Genomic DNA, 18,118 nt, shown 5'->3' on the forward strand with positions numbered 1-18,118 from the left:
AGGCTCAGGGAGTTGGGTCTGGTGAGGAGTTTAGAGATATGTGGAGATACTTTTTTGAAACAATGCGGGTTGGTGGGAATTTAAAAATACATATATACGAATTTGTGAAACGTCATTTACTCAAGAATTTATTTTTTTATTATTAATTTTTTTACTATACTGTAATATAATTTTTTTTTGATGAACGCCTCACTAAAAGTAGCCCGTGACGTAATCATTTACATTATTTTTAAAAATATAAGAGAATACATACATCTAGATAATACAAACAATACAACACGAAACAAAGTAAATTGATAATAACATAATTATAAAAAATTATTAGAACAAAATGCACATTGCAACAATAACTGTCCGCTGTTTGCTGTCTCTATCGCCACCTTTATGCAGAATGTGGACAAACCTAAAGTGATGGTTTTTGAAAGAGATGAATGTAGATTTGGGTGTAAAATATTTTTAAAGGGGGAAATTATTGAACAGGTAGATGATTTCGTATATTTAAGAAGTATGTTTTCCAAGGATGAAGAGATTGATAAAGGTATTGAAAGGAGAATATATGCTGGGAACAGAGTGAATGATGCACTGAGATCAATTATAGCTACTAAAAGACTAACAGCGAAAACTGGCAGTCCATGATGGAGTCCTGGTGTGATCCCTAATGCCGAACACTCCTCGTAGATCAGTCTGAAAGTAGAACTTAAAGTGAATTTACAACATTTGAGTGTGTCCAAACACTTCGTCACAAATCTGGATTATCTCCAATTATAAGAGTTATTTTTCATATTATTTTTTGACATCTCTACAAATAATATAAAGTGAATTGTTGTTCAGATAATATTGCTGCTTTTTGTTGTTTGTCTTTTAGATATAATCTTTAGTATTTCATATCAAACAAACACAGTTGATAAGTCATTTCTATGACCTTATTATATTTTATAACGTAATTAAGATTATTTAATTTGTAAACAGTAATTATATCGGACTTTACAATTTCACACTGTGCAATGCAATTTTCACAGTGTCACGCTCTTATCAATGTAGAGATAAGCTCCAATGATTGAATATTGTTATTCTGACTACTGCGTTGTATTTATTTTATGTCCAGGTCAGCATACACCCAGATAACCTTCATTAAGTAGATCACCTTATAATAACCCCATTAAAAACACGCCACAAAGCCAACACCAAGCAGAAAAAGAGACCATATTTTCAAATATAATATAAATCGGTCTCCCGATGCTTGACGAAAGATTTCACCTTCTGAAATTCCTGTTTTTTATAAGAAGGACATGGGCCAGTGCAGCGAAAGACCATTCCACGAGACACGTCTCGGGATACGGTTGACGGTTTTTGACCTTGTTTATTTACCTTCAGTTCAACTAATGCGGCTTCTGCGTTATACTTTTACTGGACTTTTGACTTCTGCGTTATACTTCTACTTCTACTTCTACTGGACTATACGTCACCCCTGCCAAGTTTTCATTATGAATGTTCTATAATTTTTTTGAAATGTCAGCGTTTTGCTTGCATTCAATTTGAATTAGACTTTTTTCAATTCTGGATGTCCAGAATCGACTCCATAGGACCATCTTCGGCCTCCAGTCCCAAAGGTTGTCAGAGAAGAGTTTTTCTGCTGCTCTAATTCATCAAAAGAATCTTTGTAAACCACACTACCGCCCATCTGTGGCATCTGCGTCTGTGTCTTTTGGTAGTGGCATCTGCCAGGAATATAGGGAACCGGTTTGTTGCCATTCTTTGTCAACTTGAATGTTGTTTGTATCCTGGCACTGATTTCCGAACCTCGTTCCATTCTTGTAACATGCAAACTTTTGTGAAATGTAACACATGTGAAATGAGGAATAGAGATTGATGTTAGTAGACATGAGTTGTGAAATAACGCTGACAACACATAAATATATTTTAATGATATAGAAGGGAGAGTGAATTCAGTAAAATTTAAATTGGTAGTACACGATGGATTCCTGGTTCCAACCCTAATGCATGGAAGTGAAGCATAGAGATGGCAAAAGAAGGATGAAAGTAGACTGAATGCAGTTGAAATGCATTCTCACCGATGTTGACATAAGGAAAGAATGCAAGGCTGAATAAGCATTATTGATAAAATTAGGAAATGTGTGTTGAGATGGTTTAGGCATGTGAATGGAATTAATGAATAAAGAACAGAGAAATTAATTTATGAGGTAAATGTGGTTGGTAGTATAAATAGAGGAAGACCGTGGAAATGTCGGCATGACCAAGTATTTCAAATACTTAGGCGTGATCATGGGTCGGAATAGTGGGCAGGTATGCATGAGCGTGGAAGAGGCTAATATTTTATGCAAAGACAGACTGGTGTGGTGTTGAATTCTCTTTACATACCCTGCGGGGAAGCGCTGTGATGGTTAGTTGGTTAGTAAGTTTTATATTTTAATGTTACTATCAATCAATCAATCATTTTCAATGTGGCGTCGGGTCTCTGGTATTATTAAACTGCAATACGGATACAATATCCTGGAGCTGACATCGGAGTAGGTAGTTTGAGAGCGCTTGGCTTGTGTCACACAACTTTCAGGTGTGTCAAGCTCTTTTCTCCGATGTTATCATTGTGTGATGTCACTCAGGCTATTGTGATTCAAGCGGATGGATCTAAGTGCCAACTATCTGCGGATTATCTTCTGTTGCAGACTGCACTGCGCTTATCTAGCTTATTGCAGATGCGGGCAAAGTATTATTTGTCCGCATCTGCAATACCAATATGTATGACTTATTGTTGTTAATCAATGTCATTACACAGTAATAATATGGAGAGTATTCAGATAACAGTAGGGAAAGCCATTTTTTAAATATTATTTTAAAAACTTAAAAATATTTTTTTTTATTTTAAAAACAAACACAGTATAAAATTTATGCCCTTAACCTGTCTGGGAGTATAGCCGTACATGGTCGTCTGAACAAAACATTCCTCAAATGAATATGGGCGTATGTGAACGCTCGCGCTTATAACTACAGCCCGGAGGCATTTTTTTTATAATGGCACTTGTACTGCCATCTGTGGTTGTATTCAATCACTAAAACCACACTGCAGATTATTTTTCTGTTTTTTTTTTGCTGGTGTATTTTTTTTAACTAACGAAAATATGTTGCTTGACTATGATAGTAAATTATAAAAAGTTTAAATAAAATAGAACAAAAAAAAACTCTTTCACCAGATACAGTTTTGTACGCAGAAACTACTCGGACAGGTTGAAATAAATAACAATAAGTAATAATCTCACAATGTCATATGTTATTTTCAAATACAAAATAATAAAAAAGGATTTAAATAAACGTAAATTTGTGATGTTGGCTCTATCCAACCACTTATTTTTCCTCAATATTACTGAAAATTACAGACTGTTGTTTCTTCCATCTTATTACTGTATTGACAAACAGGCGTAAAACTGTGTATGTAATTAACTCTGAAATTTTATTTTGACGAGGGAAAGATTTATAAATGATTTTGACACTTATTTATTTATGTATATGAAGGTTTATTCTCCCATTGATATGTGAGTATGATATTTATTTTCCTAACATGTAAATAAGTGCATGTTACCTTTCTTCCAGGAGCTTTGAGGGAGAAATTACTAACTATGACGGCGACAGGTCTAATAGTTTTGGGAACTCGGATATGCTGCGGCCGATTACCAAAGGTTCGTTGAGAACAAGCGAGAGGCAAGGATCTCTTTCCAAAAACAGCAAGTCATACAACCCTGATTCATCACAAAATGGTGAGCGTGAAATGTGAAAGTGATTTATCACTCTTTAGTTTCCTAAAATGCGTTCTCACAAAACTACACAAAAATATCTTGAATGTTTGGAACCTGAATGACGATTTTTTACTTGGCTATTACTGTTTTACTTGGTCATCCTAGCTTTTGTAAGTTTCCATAAGAAATTCGATAATTTCCCTTGGATCTGACTACATTTTTCAAATTGTGCTTCAATCCATGGATATTAAGTAGGTGAAAGACTATAAGCGTAACTGTATTTTTGAAGTAGGTGATAAAACAGCTGATCGTGTTCTTTTTAACTGCCCCTTACTCCCTAACCTTGAGTTCCTTCGGGACATGAGTTGCTCAGAGGGCTTGTCCTTCCCGCTAAATGTCCATCACCTCCTATCGCTGAACTCTCCAAAAATCAATAATGCAATTATAAAGCACTTGAAAAATTATAAAAAAAAACATTTCAAAACAAGTCAAAAAATAGTTGGTACTTTCTTATAAATATTCTTTATAGTAATATGTATGAGGTTACGTCTCAAGGTATGAAAATGTTGGCGCTCCTTCACAGGTTATTTTATTTTTTGTTGTTTGTTTAGCTAACTTCCAAATGGACTCGCAGAGTCGTTCCAATGTCGTTCAACCCCGAAAGAAGAAACGTGCTACGGTTGACTCCATAAAAGGTAAATTTATAACAACATATCTCTGATTTTCAGACTGTTAACTAAAAATCTTGTTGTTCAATGTTAGTATGTATAACATTGGGAATAATGCAAGTAAATGAAAACCTTATCAATTATGATTAGGAACTGTTTGGGGAAAACTGTTTTTCAGCAAATGTGCTGAAAATAAATACATGTTTCTCCTAAATTAGTTCCCTAGTTAGATACATGTACAACATATTAATCGGTCGTCACATACATCGTTCAAAGAGGCCCTGAAAAGGTTATTTTTTGTAATAAAAATGCATAACGGTTCTCGCGCTACATTCTCAAGGTTTGGCTTCAACCCTGAACATCTCCGCTGCATTCTCAAGAATGGAATCGACCACTGGCTTCTCTGCTCTACTTGTTTTATAATGAAACTCTGTCTATAAATTTTCAAAACTGAGCTAGCGTTTTTAAGATCCTCTCATTATCATTGTTTGCTTCCTGTACCATTAGACGCTTTAATATATCTGGTAAAAAATCATTACTCATTAGGGATGTTCCTTTTGAAGCAGGTTGCGAAAAGATCCTTGGCTAGCCTAGCTAATTTGTATTTTTTGTAATTTTAAGATTATGTAGAACCCGTTAAAAGTATGAGCAGAACGATATCTGATATATCGCTCACTCCTTTCAAGAATGTCACAAATCAAAAATAGTCAATTTTCAGTTGTGCATGTTTTAGGAATGCCCAGAAAATGTACCATATCCCAGCAAAATCGGCATATTTTTAACTTAATATTTACCCGCTACAGGGCAGAAAGTGTTGTTTTTGCATTTTGAAGAAAAGGTATTGTTTTTGTATTTTTTTAAAATATACTAAATATTTTTCAAATGGAGAAAAAACATTCAGGTTTTACTTAAAAAGATCTGTTGCACAGTAAAAAGTTCAAAATGTGGCTTGATACTTATTTTTAATACATTGCATTATATTTTTAAACTTTAAAAACGTTCTCCTGAAAAATCAAGTTTTTTGATTTATGACGTTCTTGAAAGGAGTGAGCGATATGACAAAGTTAGAATATTGATGTTTTATGGATTTTAATTATAATATCTTAAACGTAAGTTAAAATATCAGGGTATCAATGTGAATAGAGGGTTTTTGTGTTAACTAGCCCCGGGTAACATTTTTGTTTGTTACAGGAACTTATGGATACTTGAATATGGAAGTTGAGGATGGCAAGAAATTAATGTTCTACATGTCAGAAGTGCGAGGATCCGGAACTGTCTTGCAACCGGGAGATACTGTTGAATTCATCATTGTCACTAATCAGAGAATTCGGCAAACAAGTGCTTGTAACATCACCAAAGTTATGTATGTAACAAAAACAAGTTTCTATTCTATTTTGTCATATTTTTTATGCAATGTTTATTTTACATGGTCTTATCGATCTATTATATTCTACTTTGCAGATGTACATTATTGTTAACGCTCTACCTTTCCAAAAAAAGACTTGCTCTTGTGTTCAGAGAGGGGCTTACACGGTTATTTTTTTATATATGTAGTGACTGAATTAATTATTTAAATATTTAACAAATGTAAATTGTTTTTCCCAAAGAAATATACTACATACATAGAGCAAATGTCGCTTCCAGAAATTTACATGTTTTGAAATACAGGACAGACTGCAAGTCACTATAGATAATGTACTTTTTTTTTACATGTTTAGGCAATATTATAATAGAATTTAAACAATGAAAATGAACTCAAAACTCTCAGAATTTTCTACCGGCTAACCCTTTCCCCATACAGGCACAAAAAATAGGCCTTTTTTCAGCCTTTAACTGATTTTACTGTATTATTTTTTTTACTTCTATGTGTATGGACTGTAGTGGACTCTGTTGCCCAATGTCAGTATTATTTTATGTGTTTCGAACATATCTTAATAATTATCATGTATTTGGAATAAACAAAAATCTGCTTTTTTCCAAATAAAATCTTCATTAAAACTCATCAGTCAAAGGGTTGAATAGCCTATATAAAAATTAGAAAACTATGTAGATAGACTGACTGTCACATTTTGAAGCACACTTGGGATATTTTAAATTTATTTTCCATAGAAACAGTTAGCAGATTTAGAATGTAGGAATGCACTACCGTGTTGTGAAGCCAATCTGTGTGTTTGTCTTCAGCGAGAGCACTCCTCCTGCGCGGCCCGAGAGACTGATCAGCCGTCTGCGGACCATCTCGCTGGAGGAGCAATCTGGCCCGCGTCTGCTCGTCATCCGCAAGCCCCGGGGACCAGACGGCACCCGTGGGTTCCGGCCCCGCCAGCCACTGGCCAACCAGGGTAATGCATCCATATGTCTACTTACAATAAACCATTACATCTAACACTCTCCATATCATTCATCGTTCTCCTTGTGTAATACCACCTTTTTAAACTACTATTACACAAAGTGAATGATAAATGATAAGGAGAGTGTTATATTCTTCTTCTTCTTCAAACCCTCATCCGCACCCAATGGTGCATAGGGCACTGCATTATTTCAACGCAGTTTTATCTTGATCATTAACACATTAAGGAAATTTGATCAGCCCTCCGCTGCAGCTACCAGTCTAGGATAATATTGAATAAATATTAGAGTGAAAAAATCATTTGCATTTATTTGACCCCGCCCTGGGAATCGTACCCGGGAACTCCAGTATGGTAGCTGAGCGTGCTGACCAAAACACTACGGAGGTGGACATATCTAAAATATTTAAAAATAAATAGGCCAATAATTTAGTTTTGCATTACTTGTATGAGAAAGTTTTATAACTATGAAATCTTATTTATTCAGTCTTATTGATTTATTTTAGGCAGTAGTACAGAACACTGGATTCCCCCAGACATGTTAGTACGGTAGATGAAGTTGTCTATCAACTGTTTCAGATACATTCGTAAATTATTGAAATACAGTCGCAAATATTACTGTTTCAGTCAAATTCAAATTTGTTTGTACAAAATAATAATAATTAAAAAAAACACACATAGAAAAATCGGCCATTGTTAAATCTTTGTTTAATTATAATTACAAACATTAAAACTCTATTTTATTGTACCCAGCAGAATACAAAAATAAGGTTTTACTGTATTTTAACACACTTCAGATGGGAAAGGTATTTTTACCTTCTGCGCCGACATTATTTCAAAACCAGAAAAGGAGGAATTATCCAATGTTTTTACATGAATATTATATATCAATCTCTTTGTTAAGGTACATAATTATCAAATCCCGACGTCATCGGTCTGCAGGCGTAAAAAAATACCCGTCTGAAATGTGTTAACTTTTACAAAAATGAAATGTGGACTGCGTTGATTAACATAATTGTTTCCTTTTCTTGCAGAATGCCCTTTCCAGTAAACTGCAATCTCACCAAGGAATAAAATAAAATAAAAAAATATATATAATCATTTACCGTAGTGTTCATTTGTAATTGTGTGAACATTTTTAATTTATATATTTAACACTCACACTATGTGTAATATGTTTCAATTATTTGTAAATCTCCATAACTCCAGTGACGTGGCATAAAATTGTCATTAATTGTGATCTTTAGTTTTTAAGTCTTTTCTTTTGTGAATGCTTTCTTTGAATGTCGATTCGTATAATTTTTTTGTTGTTGAACCCATTCAAATATTATTTAATTGTTAAAAACACTCGGTTGCTATATCTCAAAGTAGTGAACCCGTTTGAGGAGACCAACTTAAAGTTGACAAGATGCATAAAATGTATTTTATGACACCAATTATTTTCTAAATGTAAGGATTATTTAAATTAAGTGTTGTGCCAAATAATTAGATTTTACATTCATCAATTAGAAATTTATGGCATTCCTTTATCAAGTTTGTCTTTTTGATTTCCCTTATTATTGGAACGAATTTGAATTTGCCTCTTAGTTGTAGTTATTGAAATATGATACTGTTCCAATTGAAGGAAGAAATTAAATTTTTTATATTTTTTTGCTTTCAAATGCTATTTTTCTTACTCCGTGAAATTATTTTCCAAAATTGTTTGTTATGTTGTTACGTATAATTTTCGTACCACCCATTCGTGGTAATATTGTTAGCATTATTTGAATATTAATTATCAGAGTTTTATTTGGATCTGTATGTCTAAAAGTAACAAAAAAGAAACCATTCACATTTTAGGCTCCAGTATAAAAGTCTGTCTGTGTAATTTTATAATTAGTTATTGATAAACGCAATAATGAGAAAAAAATTAAATAATTTATTTGATTTTTTACTAATTTATTTATTTATGTTTGTACTCTTAAATGTATCCTTAACACAAGACTCTTGAAAATGTATAATGACTGATAATTGTTTTTTTTTTAAAAAAGACTTTTTTAGTACTGAATTTCAATTATAGATATTAAAAATAAATATTTGCTTATGTCACGTCACTGATTTCAGAAAAAATATATGTGTGACCGTATGTTCTTTTCATCCTGAATGTAAATCTGCTGAAAGAATTGGTTGATTCTCAAATGATACATTTTGAAATCGAACTGCGCATTTCAGCAGAGCTTGGTGTTTCATTACTAAATATTTCATCACTAAACGGGTCTTTAGATGGACATACCAGCTCTGCGTGTACGTATTTGTTAAGACTACTTCCGTGATGGTGTGTACTTGTATCAACTTTAAAAGGGGGACTGGGATGCAATATTGTCTGTGTGTTCAACAATTGTTTACGCATATAATGCTCGGTGTTTCATCACTTAATAGTTCATCACTTAACGGGTCTTTGGATATATACCAGTACGTATCTACTAAGACTACTCCGGTGATGTTGTGCACTTGTATCAACTTTAAAAGGGGGACTGGGATGCAATATTGTCTGTGTGTTCAACAATTGTTTACGCATATAATGCTCGGTGTTTCATCACTTAATAGTTCATCACTTAACGGGTCTTTGGATATATACCAGTACGTATCTACTAAGACTACTCCGGTGATGTTGTGCACTTGTATCAACTTTAAAAGGGGGACTGGGATGCAATATTGTCTGTGTTTTTAACAATTGTTTACGCATATAATGCTCGGTGTTTCATCACTTAATAGTTCATCACTTAACGGGTCTTTGGATATATACCAGTACGTATATACTAAGACTACTCCGGTGATGTTGTGTACTTGTATAAACTTTAAAAGGGGGACTGGGATGCAATATTGTCTGTGTGTTTAACAATTGTTTACGCATATAATGATCGGTGTTTCATCACTAAATAGTTCATCACTTAACGGGTCTTTGGATATACCAGTACGTATCTACTAAGACTACTCCGGTGATGTTGTGTACTAGTATCAACTTTAAAAGGGGGACTGGGATGCAATATTGTCTGTGTGTTTAACAATTCTTTACGCATATAATGCTCGATGTTTCATCACTATATAGTTCATCACTTAACGGGTCTTTGGATATATACCAGTACGTATCTACTAAGCTACTCCGGTGATGTTGTGTACTTGTATCAACATTAAAAGGGGGTCTGGGGTGCGATATTGTTTGAGTGTTCAGCAATTGTGTACGCATATAATGCTTTATATCAGTGGGGTGGATACTTTTGTATTGTGCAAGGCACTAATCTAAGTTTCTTGACCTGTCTTTAATTTATACAATTATTTTGTAGTTCTGGCATCCCTTCTACAGTCCCATCAGTTTCTCAGGACCACTATTAATATATTCTTATATGGACCCGGCCATTATAATGTCCGTGTGAACTCTTTAAAAAGTAAAATACTTTTATAATGTCTCTTACCAAAATATTCAAATGTTGTTTCGTATGTGTATTATGTGTATTTCAAGATGTTTCTCGGTTCAAACTAATGTTTCAACACAATATTTTTTAAAAAATCAAGCAATTCTTATATCTTATCAAATACCACAACCAATATTTAAATATATGACGTCTTTGTGTATATATAATATATTTGCAATTTTGAAAAACTTATGTTATGCCTGCTTACTATAAATGTGATAACGATAAATTCTATGATGGATCATTGTTAGTGGGTTACCAGCAGAATACAACTGCTAAGAGTAAGAACACGATTCTTTAGATAACGATGAAATTTATTTTCAAAATTCAGACAAAGTAATTGCCGACCCTCAATAACACAAATAAATAAATATTTCTATCTTGTGAATTCAAACTATTTTCTGTTGCTCACTAAATCAAAGAGAAATCATATATATATATATATATATATATATATATATATATATATATATATATATATATATATATAAATATATACATATACATATACATATATATATATATATATCTGCCGGCTGAGATCTCAAATGTTTTATTTCAGAATTTGATTGGCTGCGCTAGGGGCTGGACGTATTTCAGTGCATAATTTTTTTAAAGGATATTTAAATATATATATATATATATATATATATATATATATATATATATATATATATATATATATATATATATATATATATTTATATAAATTTGATTTTTTTTTATAATTGATAAAAATTCTCTTTACCTTTTAATTCCTCTTTTTTACTTACTCTTATTTTCAAAACCATTTATTTATTTCATAGAATTTTTTTGTGAACTATGTTACCTGAGTTTAAAGAAAATTAACTCCCGATTTATCGTATGTTTGGGCCTAAACGAGACTATTGGCAATTCCGATATTATTACATGTTCTTTAAACCAGTCACAAATGCCTAAACATAATACACGTTGTAATGGGTCGGGATCACTTGCAGCACGTTGTGATTCACTTGCTGATGAGACTTAAAATTGCAATATAAGGGCGGGTAGATTCAAACAAATTATTACAATAAAATACTGAAGCAATAATTATCTTGGTATCGTACATGTTTGTGTATTTATACGATTACCAGATTATCTATTCAATTTAAGAGTCATAGAACATTATCTTAACAAACTGTTTCTGTATTGTCTATCTTTGTTATGAACGCATTTATACGAGTGGGAAAACATATCATTGCTGTATTTTTAATAATGAATCCAATGTGAATTTGTAGCATATCAACAGTGAGAATAATGTTAAGGTTCTGTTTGATGACTCTTGGTGTACAGCTGGTGATACCACATGCATGTGTCTTATACAATATATTCCTTATAGAAATATGTCTGCCCGAGTCCTGAACCTTAATATCTAATCTGACCCCTAAGCTTTTTTCCAATAAATGTTGTCTAATCTTTTGTGTAACCAAAGTATGTTCTTTCTACTTTCTGAAGAACTGTACAAATCGAGTGCTTGGACAGATATGTTTGGACGGTGAAATACATATATGTAATTTGTGAACATTGAGCACTATGAAGCCATATTATACATTGGAATAAAATTTGCCATTAACATTTAATGTTTTCATTCTTAGTCTTGTTCTTTAACCACTTTTCATAACGCGGCTTCAACATTTTTGGGATAGTCATATTAAACTTCTCTGTGATACATAGGACTGATAAAGCCAATGTAATGGAATGACATTTCTTAGTTTTGAAATCAATTTCATTATGTAAGTCATAAACCAGGGATTTGAACTAGAATACCTGTTCTCCAAACAAACTGATCTAGATTCAACTTATGAAAATAAAAGCTTTTTATTTACCAAAATTTTTGTGATTCCTTTACTTTACCTGGAACGTGAAAAGTACAGAACATACATTCAAACCGCTGTAGCTACACTCCGTGCAGAACGAAGCGCAACACTGGCTGATTTTATGCTAACAGCTACCATTTGGGAATTCTACTATGATATCAACATAATCCTACTTATTTTACTAATCAACTCTTGAGTAGAGCGCATATCATAAAAACTAAAAAAAAAAAAAAAATTACGAAGAAGCCTATTCTTTTAGAGAAATTTTCTAATTCATTGTAACCATACTATAATAGGCATTTCTATTCATAAATACATACAAAGAAGGGACCTAGCCTTTTGTCAAAAGTAGAAATAATTACGAAATGGTAAACTCTTTCAAGTGAATGTATTCAAAATGATTTAAAATAGAAATAAAAAACCTCTTATAAACTGGTTCCTAACAGTGTCAAAAATCAGAATTTGAGATATTGGAAAGAATGTCAGCCTTAGGATAGTTCAATTGAATGAACTTGTTTTTTTTTCAAGTTGCTCGGCTAAGAAAACTCTTATAATTGGACATAATCCAGATTTATGAACTAGTATTTGGACACACTCAAAATGTTGTAAAAATTATGATGGTCGAATTATAAGCTGAAGAAATAAAATGAAAGGATATTTACTGTCTATATTTAAGTTTCTCATGTATGTGATTAAAATCTAGGATTCAGGCCTCACATACAAATTAAAGAGTTTCTTCTCAATAAAAATGCTTCTTCATCTCACCAATATGTCTCTAGTGAAATTCTAGTGATTCAAGTACAATGTTTCGAAATTAGATCATACATTTAGAAGTTCCAAGAATTTAAGTAGTGTGGTTGTCAATCATGGGTAGGATTGGTTAATGTTTGGTTGATTGGTTATTGGTTAATGTTAGTGATTATTTAAACCAGCCTATGACGGTCGTAAGCCTTGTAAATGCTAAGACTTCCATATTCTTCTTCATCTATGTATAGATGTAAAAATATATATATATGAAAATATCCTCTTCATTACGAAAATTCTTGGCTTTGATGCTCCGAGGAAAGAAGATATTACGGCATTCAAAATTGGAAAAGAGTCATCTTTTCCAGTGAATCCAAATTTAATGTGATGGCGATGGCGCTGGTGTGATGAACATTTTAAAGTTGTGCATCGCACCAACTGTAAAACATAGTCATTATGGTGAGTCTTGCATACCACCGAGTATAAAACATTTGTCATATTATGGTATGAGTCTTTCATATCACCGACTGTAAAACATTAGCTATGTTGGATGGTAAGAGTGTTGGATATTACTGACAGTAAAACATTAGCCATATTGGATGGTAAGAGTCTTGAATATTACTGACTGTAAAACATTAGCTATATTGGATGGTAAGTCTTGGATATTACTGACTGTAAAACAATAGCTATATTGGATGGTAAGTCTTGGATATTACTGACTGTAAAACATTAGCTATATTGGATGATATGAGTCGTGGATATTACTGACTGTAAAACATAAGCTATATTGGATGGTAAGAGTCTTGGATATTACTGACTGTAAACCATAAGCTATATTGGATGGTAAGAGTCTTGGATATTACTGACAGTAAAACATTAGCTATATTGGATGGTAAGAGTCTTGGATATTACTGACTGTAAACCATAAGCTATATTGGATGGTAAGAGTCTTGGATATTACTGACAGTAAAACATTAGCTATATTGGATGGTAAGAGTCTTGGATATTACCGACAGTAAAACATTAGCTATATTGGATGGTAAGAGTCTTGGATATCGCTGACTATAAAACATATGTTATGGTATGGGAAGCCGTAACGTGGCATGGTGTTAAGTCCATAATATTATTGATGGAACTGTAAATTCACTTCAATACAGAAAAGTTATATTCACATTAAATAGCGTTACAGGAACGTTTTCGAATCCCACTTGAAAATGGTTTAATATCGGCACGTAATTCAAGTTTTGTGAGTATTGAAGTTTAGAAATGATACTTAACCTTGTGGTATGGTAATATAACGCTCTCCTTATCATTCATCATTCACTTTGTAAGTGGTATTACACAATGTGACCGATGAATGATAAGGAGTGTTGTTTTTTTTCTCAATGTATTCATTTAGGACATTTTTAATATATCAAATACTATAAAAATAGCCTGGGCATTAACTCTTTGGAATGACGAGCAGGCTGCTCGGATTTGAATATTATCAAACAGTTGTGGAGCATTATGTACAGAAAAGAGAGAAGCCGGAAACAAGGAAGTTATGAGAAGTCATTTACCATGAAATCTCGAAAGTAATATTGCAAAAAATACAAATTAATCATTTCTGAAAATAATGCACTTGAAATAAAAATAATCATCATTGCAAACTCCTTTATTTGTGATTGTAAAAAAAACAGACCTGTGTCGTAAAAAAAATATTTGGCAAAAACATTTTATTAAAATGTATGATCTCAAAACACATATTTAGACAAAATGTCCATAATAATGACAATAATTTGCTGCATCATATTGCAGATTAATGCGGAAAATAAAACGAAAAGAAACATCTTAATAAATTATTTTATTTACATTTTATAGTTGTATGGATTTTTGTGAGTATATTATATATCCTGTGATTTCAAAACATCCTAGCTTACGAACTTGATATAGTACCGTTTTCAGTACAAGGATTCTGGGCCATCTCTGAACACTTCATAGCAAAAACAGAGAAAATAAAAATTTAACCTTTTTAAAGAGAAATATTTGCCAACACAAAAAATCAGCATCCGTTACAGCAACTGCCACGAGTGGAGTATACGCTATATTAAAAATCAGTACTAACCTAGGTGTCATGTTTCTATTTTCCCTTGTACGCTGGGTGAGTGGCAACACTAGGAATGACGTCACTTTCCGGATCGGGAAAACTCCACGCGGCTGCGCGGGTGGTATTACGTACAGTAAACCCCCCTATAACGTACACAACAACATACAAAGGTCTATATCAGTGGTTATGAACCTTTTTGAAGTCAGGGAGCACTTTTGATCATAAGGAAAGTTCGCAGTTAAAAATTAAAGATTAAAAAAAAAACATACAATAATATCTTATTAAAAATAAAAGTGAGTATTTTATTACAGACATGTAAAAAATAAGATTCTTTACAAAAAAAACATAAAAATATAAATACTCCAATGAAATTCTTTGAGGCGAAAATTGTTCTATGTGACACCTGAGCTTGTCGACTTTTACAAATTTCAGGGATATTGGGTCTTATATTTGATATGGCCACTCTCATTTCTTTATCCAAATTGCTAAGCCTTTCGCGTTTCTTCTTTTTAGGTTTTTGCCGAAAAACCTAGCTCATACAAATATGAGGTTGTAACTGCAATACATTTTTCAGTGGCCTTGCGGAGACAGCTGCACAGTGATTCGCCCAGAACAAGCCAGCAAGACAAAAGTCAATTCAATGAATCGACTTATTGATGATAACATGATCATAACAACCCCCCATTAGTCACAATTCCAGGTAATTATTATGGCAAATATTCCAGAACGATGAGTCATAAGCGGTTGAAATGAAGTGATAAGGTTATTCCTTTTTTGTAAACAATTTAGTTGCTATTTTGCAGTGCTTTCAATAACATCTTACAAGACTTGAAGTGAAGAATATTACTATTGCTGTAATGGATTTTACTTAAGAGGGTATGATTTTTTTTTATTTTATTTTAAATTTGGTTCAAATGCTGGGTCAAAATTCATTCAGAGTAATAAATAACTCTGTATGGATCGTACTCCAAAAATAAAAATCTCGGAAATATTTAAGATTTTAATTTTTAGAGTACGATCTGATCTGAGTTTTTTCTTCTTCTCAATACTTTCAATTCTATGTATCCCTGGAAGTATCAATTGCCGCTTTCTCATCCAGTCATAATTTTATATATTTGTTGAAGGAGAGTAAAATTTAATATTTTCTTCCAATAAAGTTAAAGGTTCTGTTATAGCTAAAATAATTTCCTCAGTAGTGTTTTCATTTAACGAAGGAAACGAATCTACTCTTTTTTTCCGAAATGCTATTTTTCCAAAAAGTTCATTTCTTTCCGAAAGGCTGTCAATTTGTCAGTGAAAGTAAAAAAATCTTTTCTTCCTTGAACGCTATTCAAGTAATAAAAATATCGGTTAAATACCATATTTTATTTTATATATTTTTTAGCCCACCAGATATAATTATGAAAACATTGTACAAAATCATCCATACCTTCGTTTTGGAAAAAGGTTCATTCTTAAGTTCCAAAAATCAACATGGCATTTTTTCTCTGGATAACAACCTCACTTTAGTGTGCAAAAGCAAATATTCGTACTTGGCTTCCATAGATGTACAAAGTTTTTTTTTAAACACGTATTTTTAAAGATCTAGGTCAGTTTACCATATTAACAACTCAGTCTAATACAGTTTTTAATACAAATGGTAACGTTTTGAATACTAAGTTTTCTCTGTGCAAAAAACAATGTGTAGATATGAAACCAGAGTTTTTTTCTTGGCAGAGGTACCAAATCCTTTCAATGAACCTACATTTGTACAGTTGGGGCACCGTTTGTTCACCGACTACGAATTATCTCGTACTGTGTTTACTTGCCATATTCGTGCAGCTAAGATAAAATTCCTAGTATATCAGTGCTAATATGGATAGATGGCGCATGGAAAGCGAACAAAACATCAATGCTGGCTTACATGAACAGAAAATTTATTAATAAACTAACAGAAAATATAATTTAAAAAAATTCAAAATCAAGAAGTGAAATAATATTTTTATTGTAAATAAAATTGGCTTTTCAGACAGGAATTCTGAAAATTCCCGTGGCAGTCAACGTGTTAAGGGTATCCCCTGTAATAGTGTTCCGCAAACTTTTTCTTTTAAGGTACACCTATAATAAATACCAAATTAATAAATTTCAGCGGTACATAGTTAACATATTATGGTACCATTTTTAACATATTATGTTTAATGCGAAATGTGAACCTACTTAACTGAGCACAGGCAGTCAAAATTTTGAGTATTTATGTTATTTTCACAAAACTATATTTTTTTCCGCGGCACACCAACTAATCACCACGTGACACCAGTGTGCCGCGATACACACTTTGTGGATATGCGATACAACGCCCTATAACGTTTGCGGCAGATTTTTTATATGGAAAGATTTTTCGATTTTAAACTGTGTTGAAATTATTGATTCCCGTGTTGAAGAATATGATTTCCTCTCCTCTAAATGCTTGTTGGGGATGACCGGATGTAGTATTAAAATAAACTATATCAATTCGATAATTCGATGAAAATGAACACATATTTAACACATTGGCTACTATTGGCTTTTAAAAAATGTGAGTTGCGACGGGCGAGATTGGATCGTGAAAGTATGGCAGTAAACTTCAGACTGTAGGGCTCGGATTGATAAAACAAAAATTGTTTACGTCAACATAATAATATCCAAACGTACAAAATATATGTAGATATGTGATTAAACTCTATTCAGAATGTACGGTAAAACCTTTTGCTATAAATGTATCAACCCACAAGTGAAGAATGGAGTTGGCAAAAAAAGGAAGAAAGTAGACTGAATGCAATCCCCCGGACGAATGTGCAAATAAATAATTTTGACGTAAAATTGCATTACATAAAATTTGATTTAAATTTTGTAAAGGGTCTGCATTGAATGTGGCACCCCAGGAGACTCGTGATAGAGGATTGATTGGGTAATTAAAATAACATTTTCCTTCTTAAGTATTATTTTTATTAAGTAAACATGTTTCTGACTTATAACTATTGACACATTTGATAAGATTTAAATTTTAATTAATTAATTAATTTAGAAAATAATGATCTCATGTTTTGTGTAATGTATAAATAATTTAAATAAACCACAGGAAAACTTAAAAGTACAAATATGATTTTCTCATTAAAAATGTGATATGTACGATGTTACAGATTACGAATGTTTCAATTATGGAAATACAAATATCAATTAAGTAAAACACACAAAGCACGAAATCATATAAGTACGGT

General features: G+C 32.4%; 1 protein-coding gene across 1 annotated transcript in view; it reads left to right on the forward strand.

Annotated features, from left to right (window-relative positions):
• Positions 1 to 8,586, forward strand: part of Unr (cold shock domain-containing Unr) — a 23,157-nt gene extending 14,571 nt beyond the window's left edge. Inside the window, exons 15-19 of the mRNA XM_088261327.1 lie at positions 3,607 to 3,770; positions 4,361 to 4,444; positions 5,609 to 5,780; positions 6,599 to 6,756; positions 7,797 to 8,586. Coding sequence (XP_088117453.1) covers positions 3,607 to 3,770; positions 4,361 to 4,444; positions 5,609 to 5,780; positions 6,599 to 6,756; positions 7,797 to 7,813 — 595 coding nt within the window. The 3' untranslated portion in view covers positions 7,814 to 8,586. The remainder of the gene's footprint in view (positions 1 to 3,606; positions 3,771 to 4,360; positions 4,445 to 5,608; positions 5,781 to 6,598; positions 6,757 to 7,796) is intronic.
• Positions 8,587 to 18,118: the final 9,532 nt, after the last annotated feature.

The sequence above is a fragment of the Brachycentrus maculatus genome, unplaced genomic scaffold, assembly GCF_059751285.1.
Source record: "Brachycentrus maculatus isolate JH-2025_06_01 unplaced genomic scaffold, ASM5975128v1 h1tg000153l, whole genome shotgun sequence".
NCBI lineage: Eukaryota > Metazoa > Arthropoda > Insecta > Trichoptera > Brachycentridae > Brachycentrus > Brachycentrus maculatus.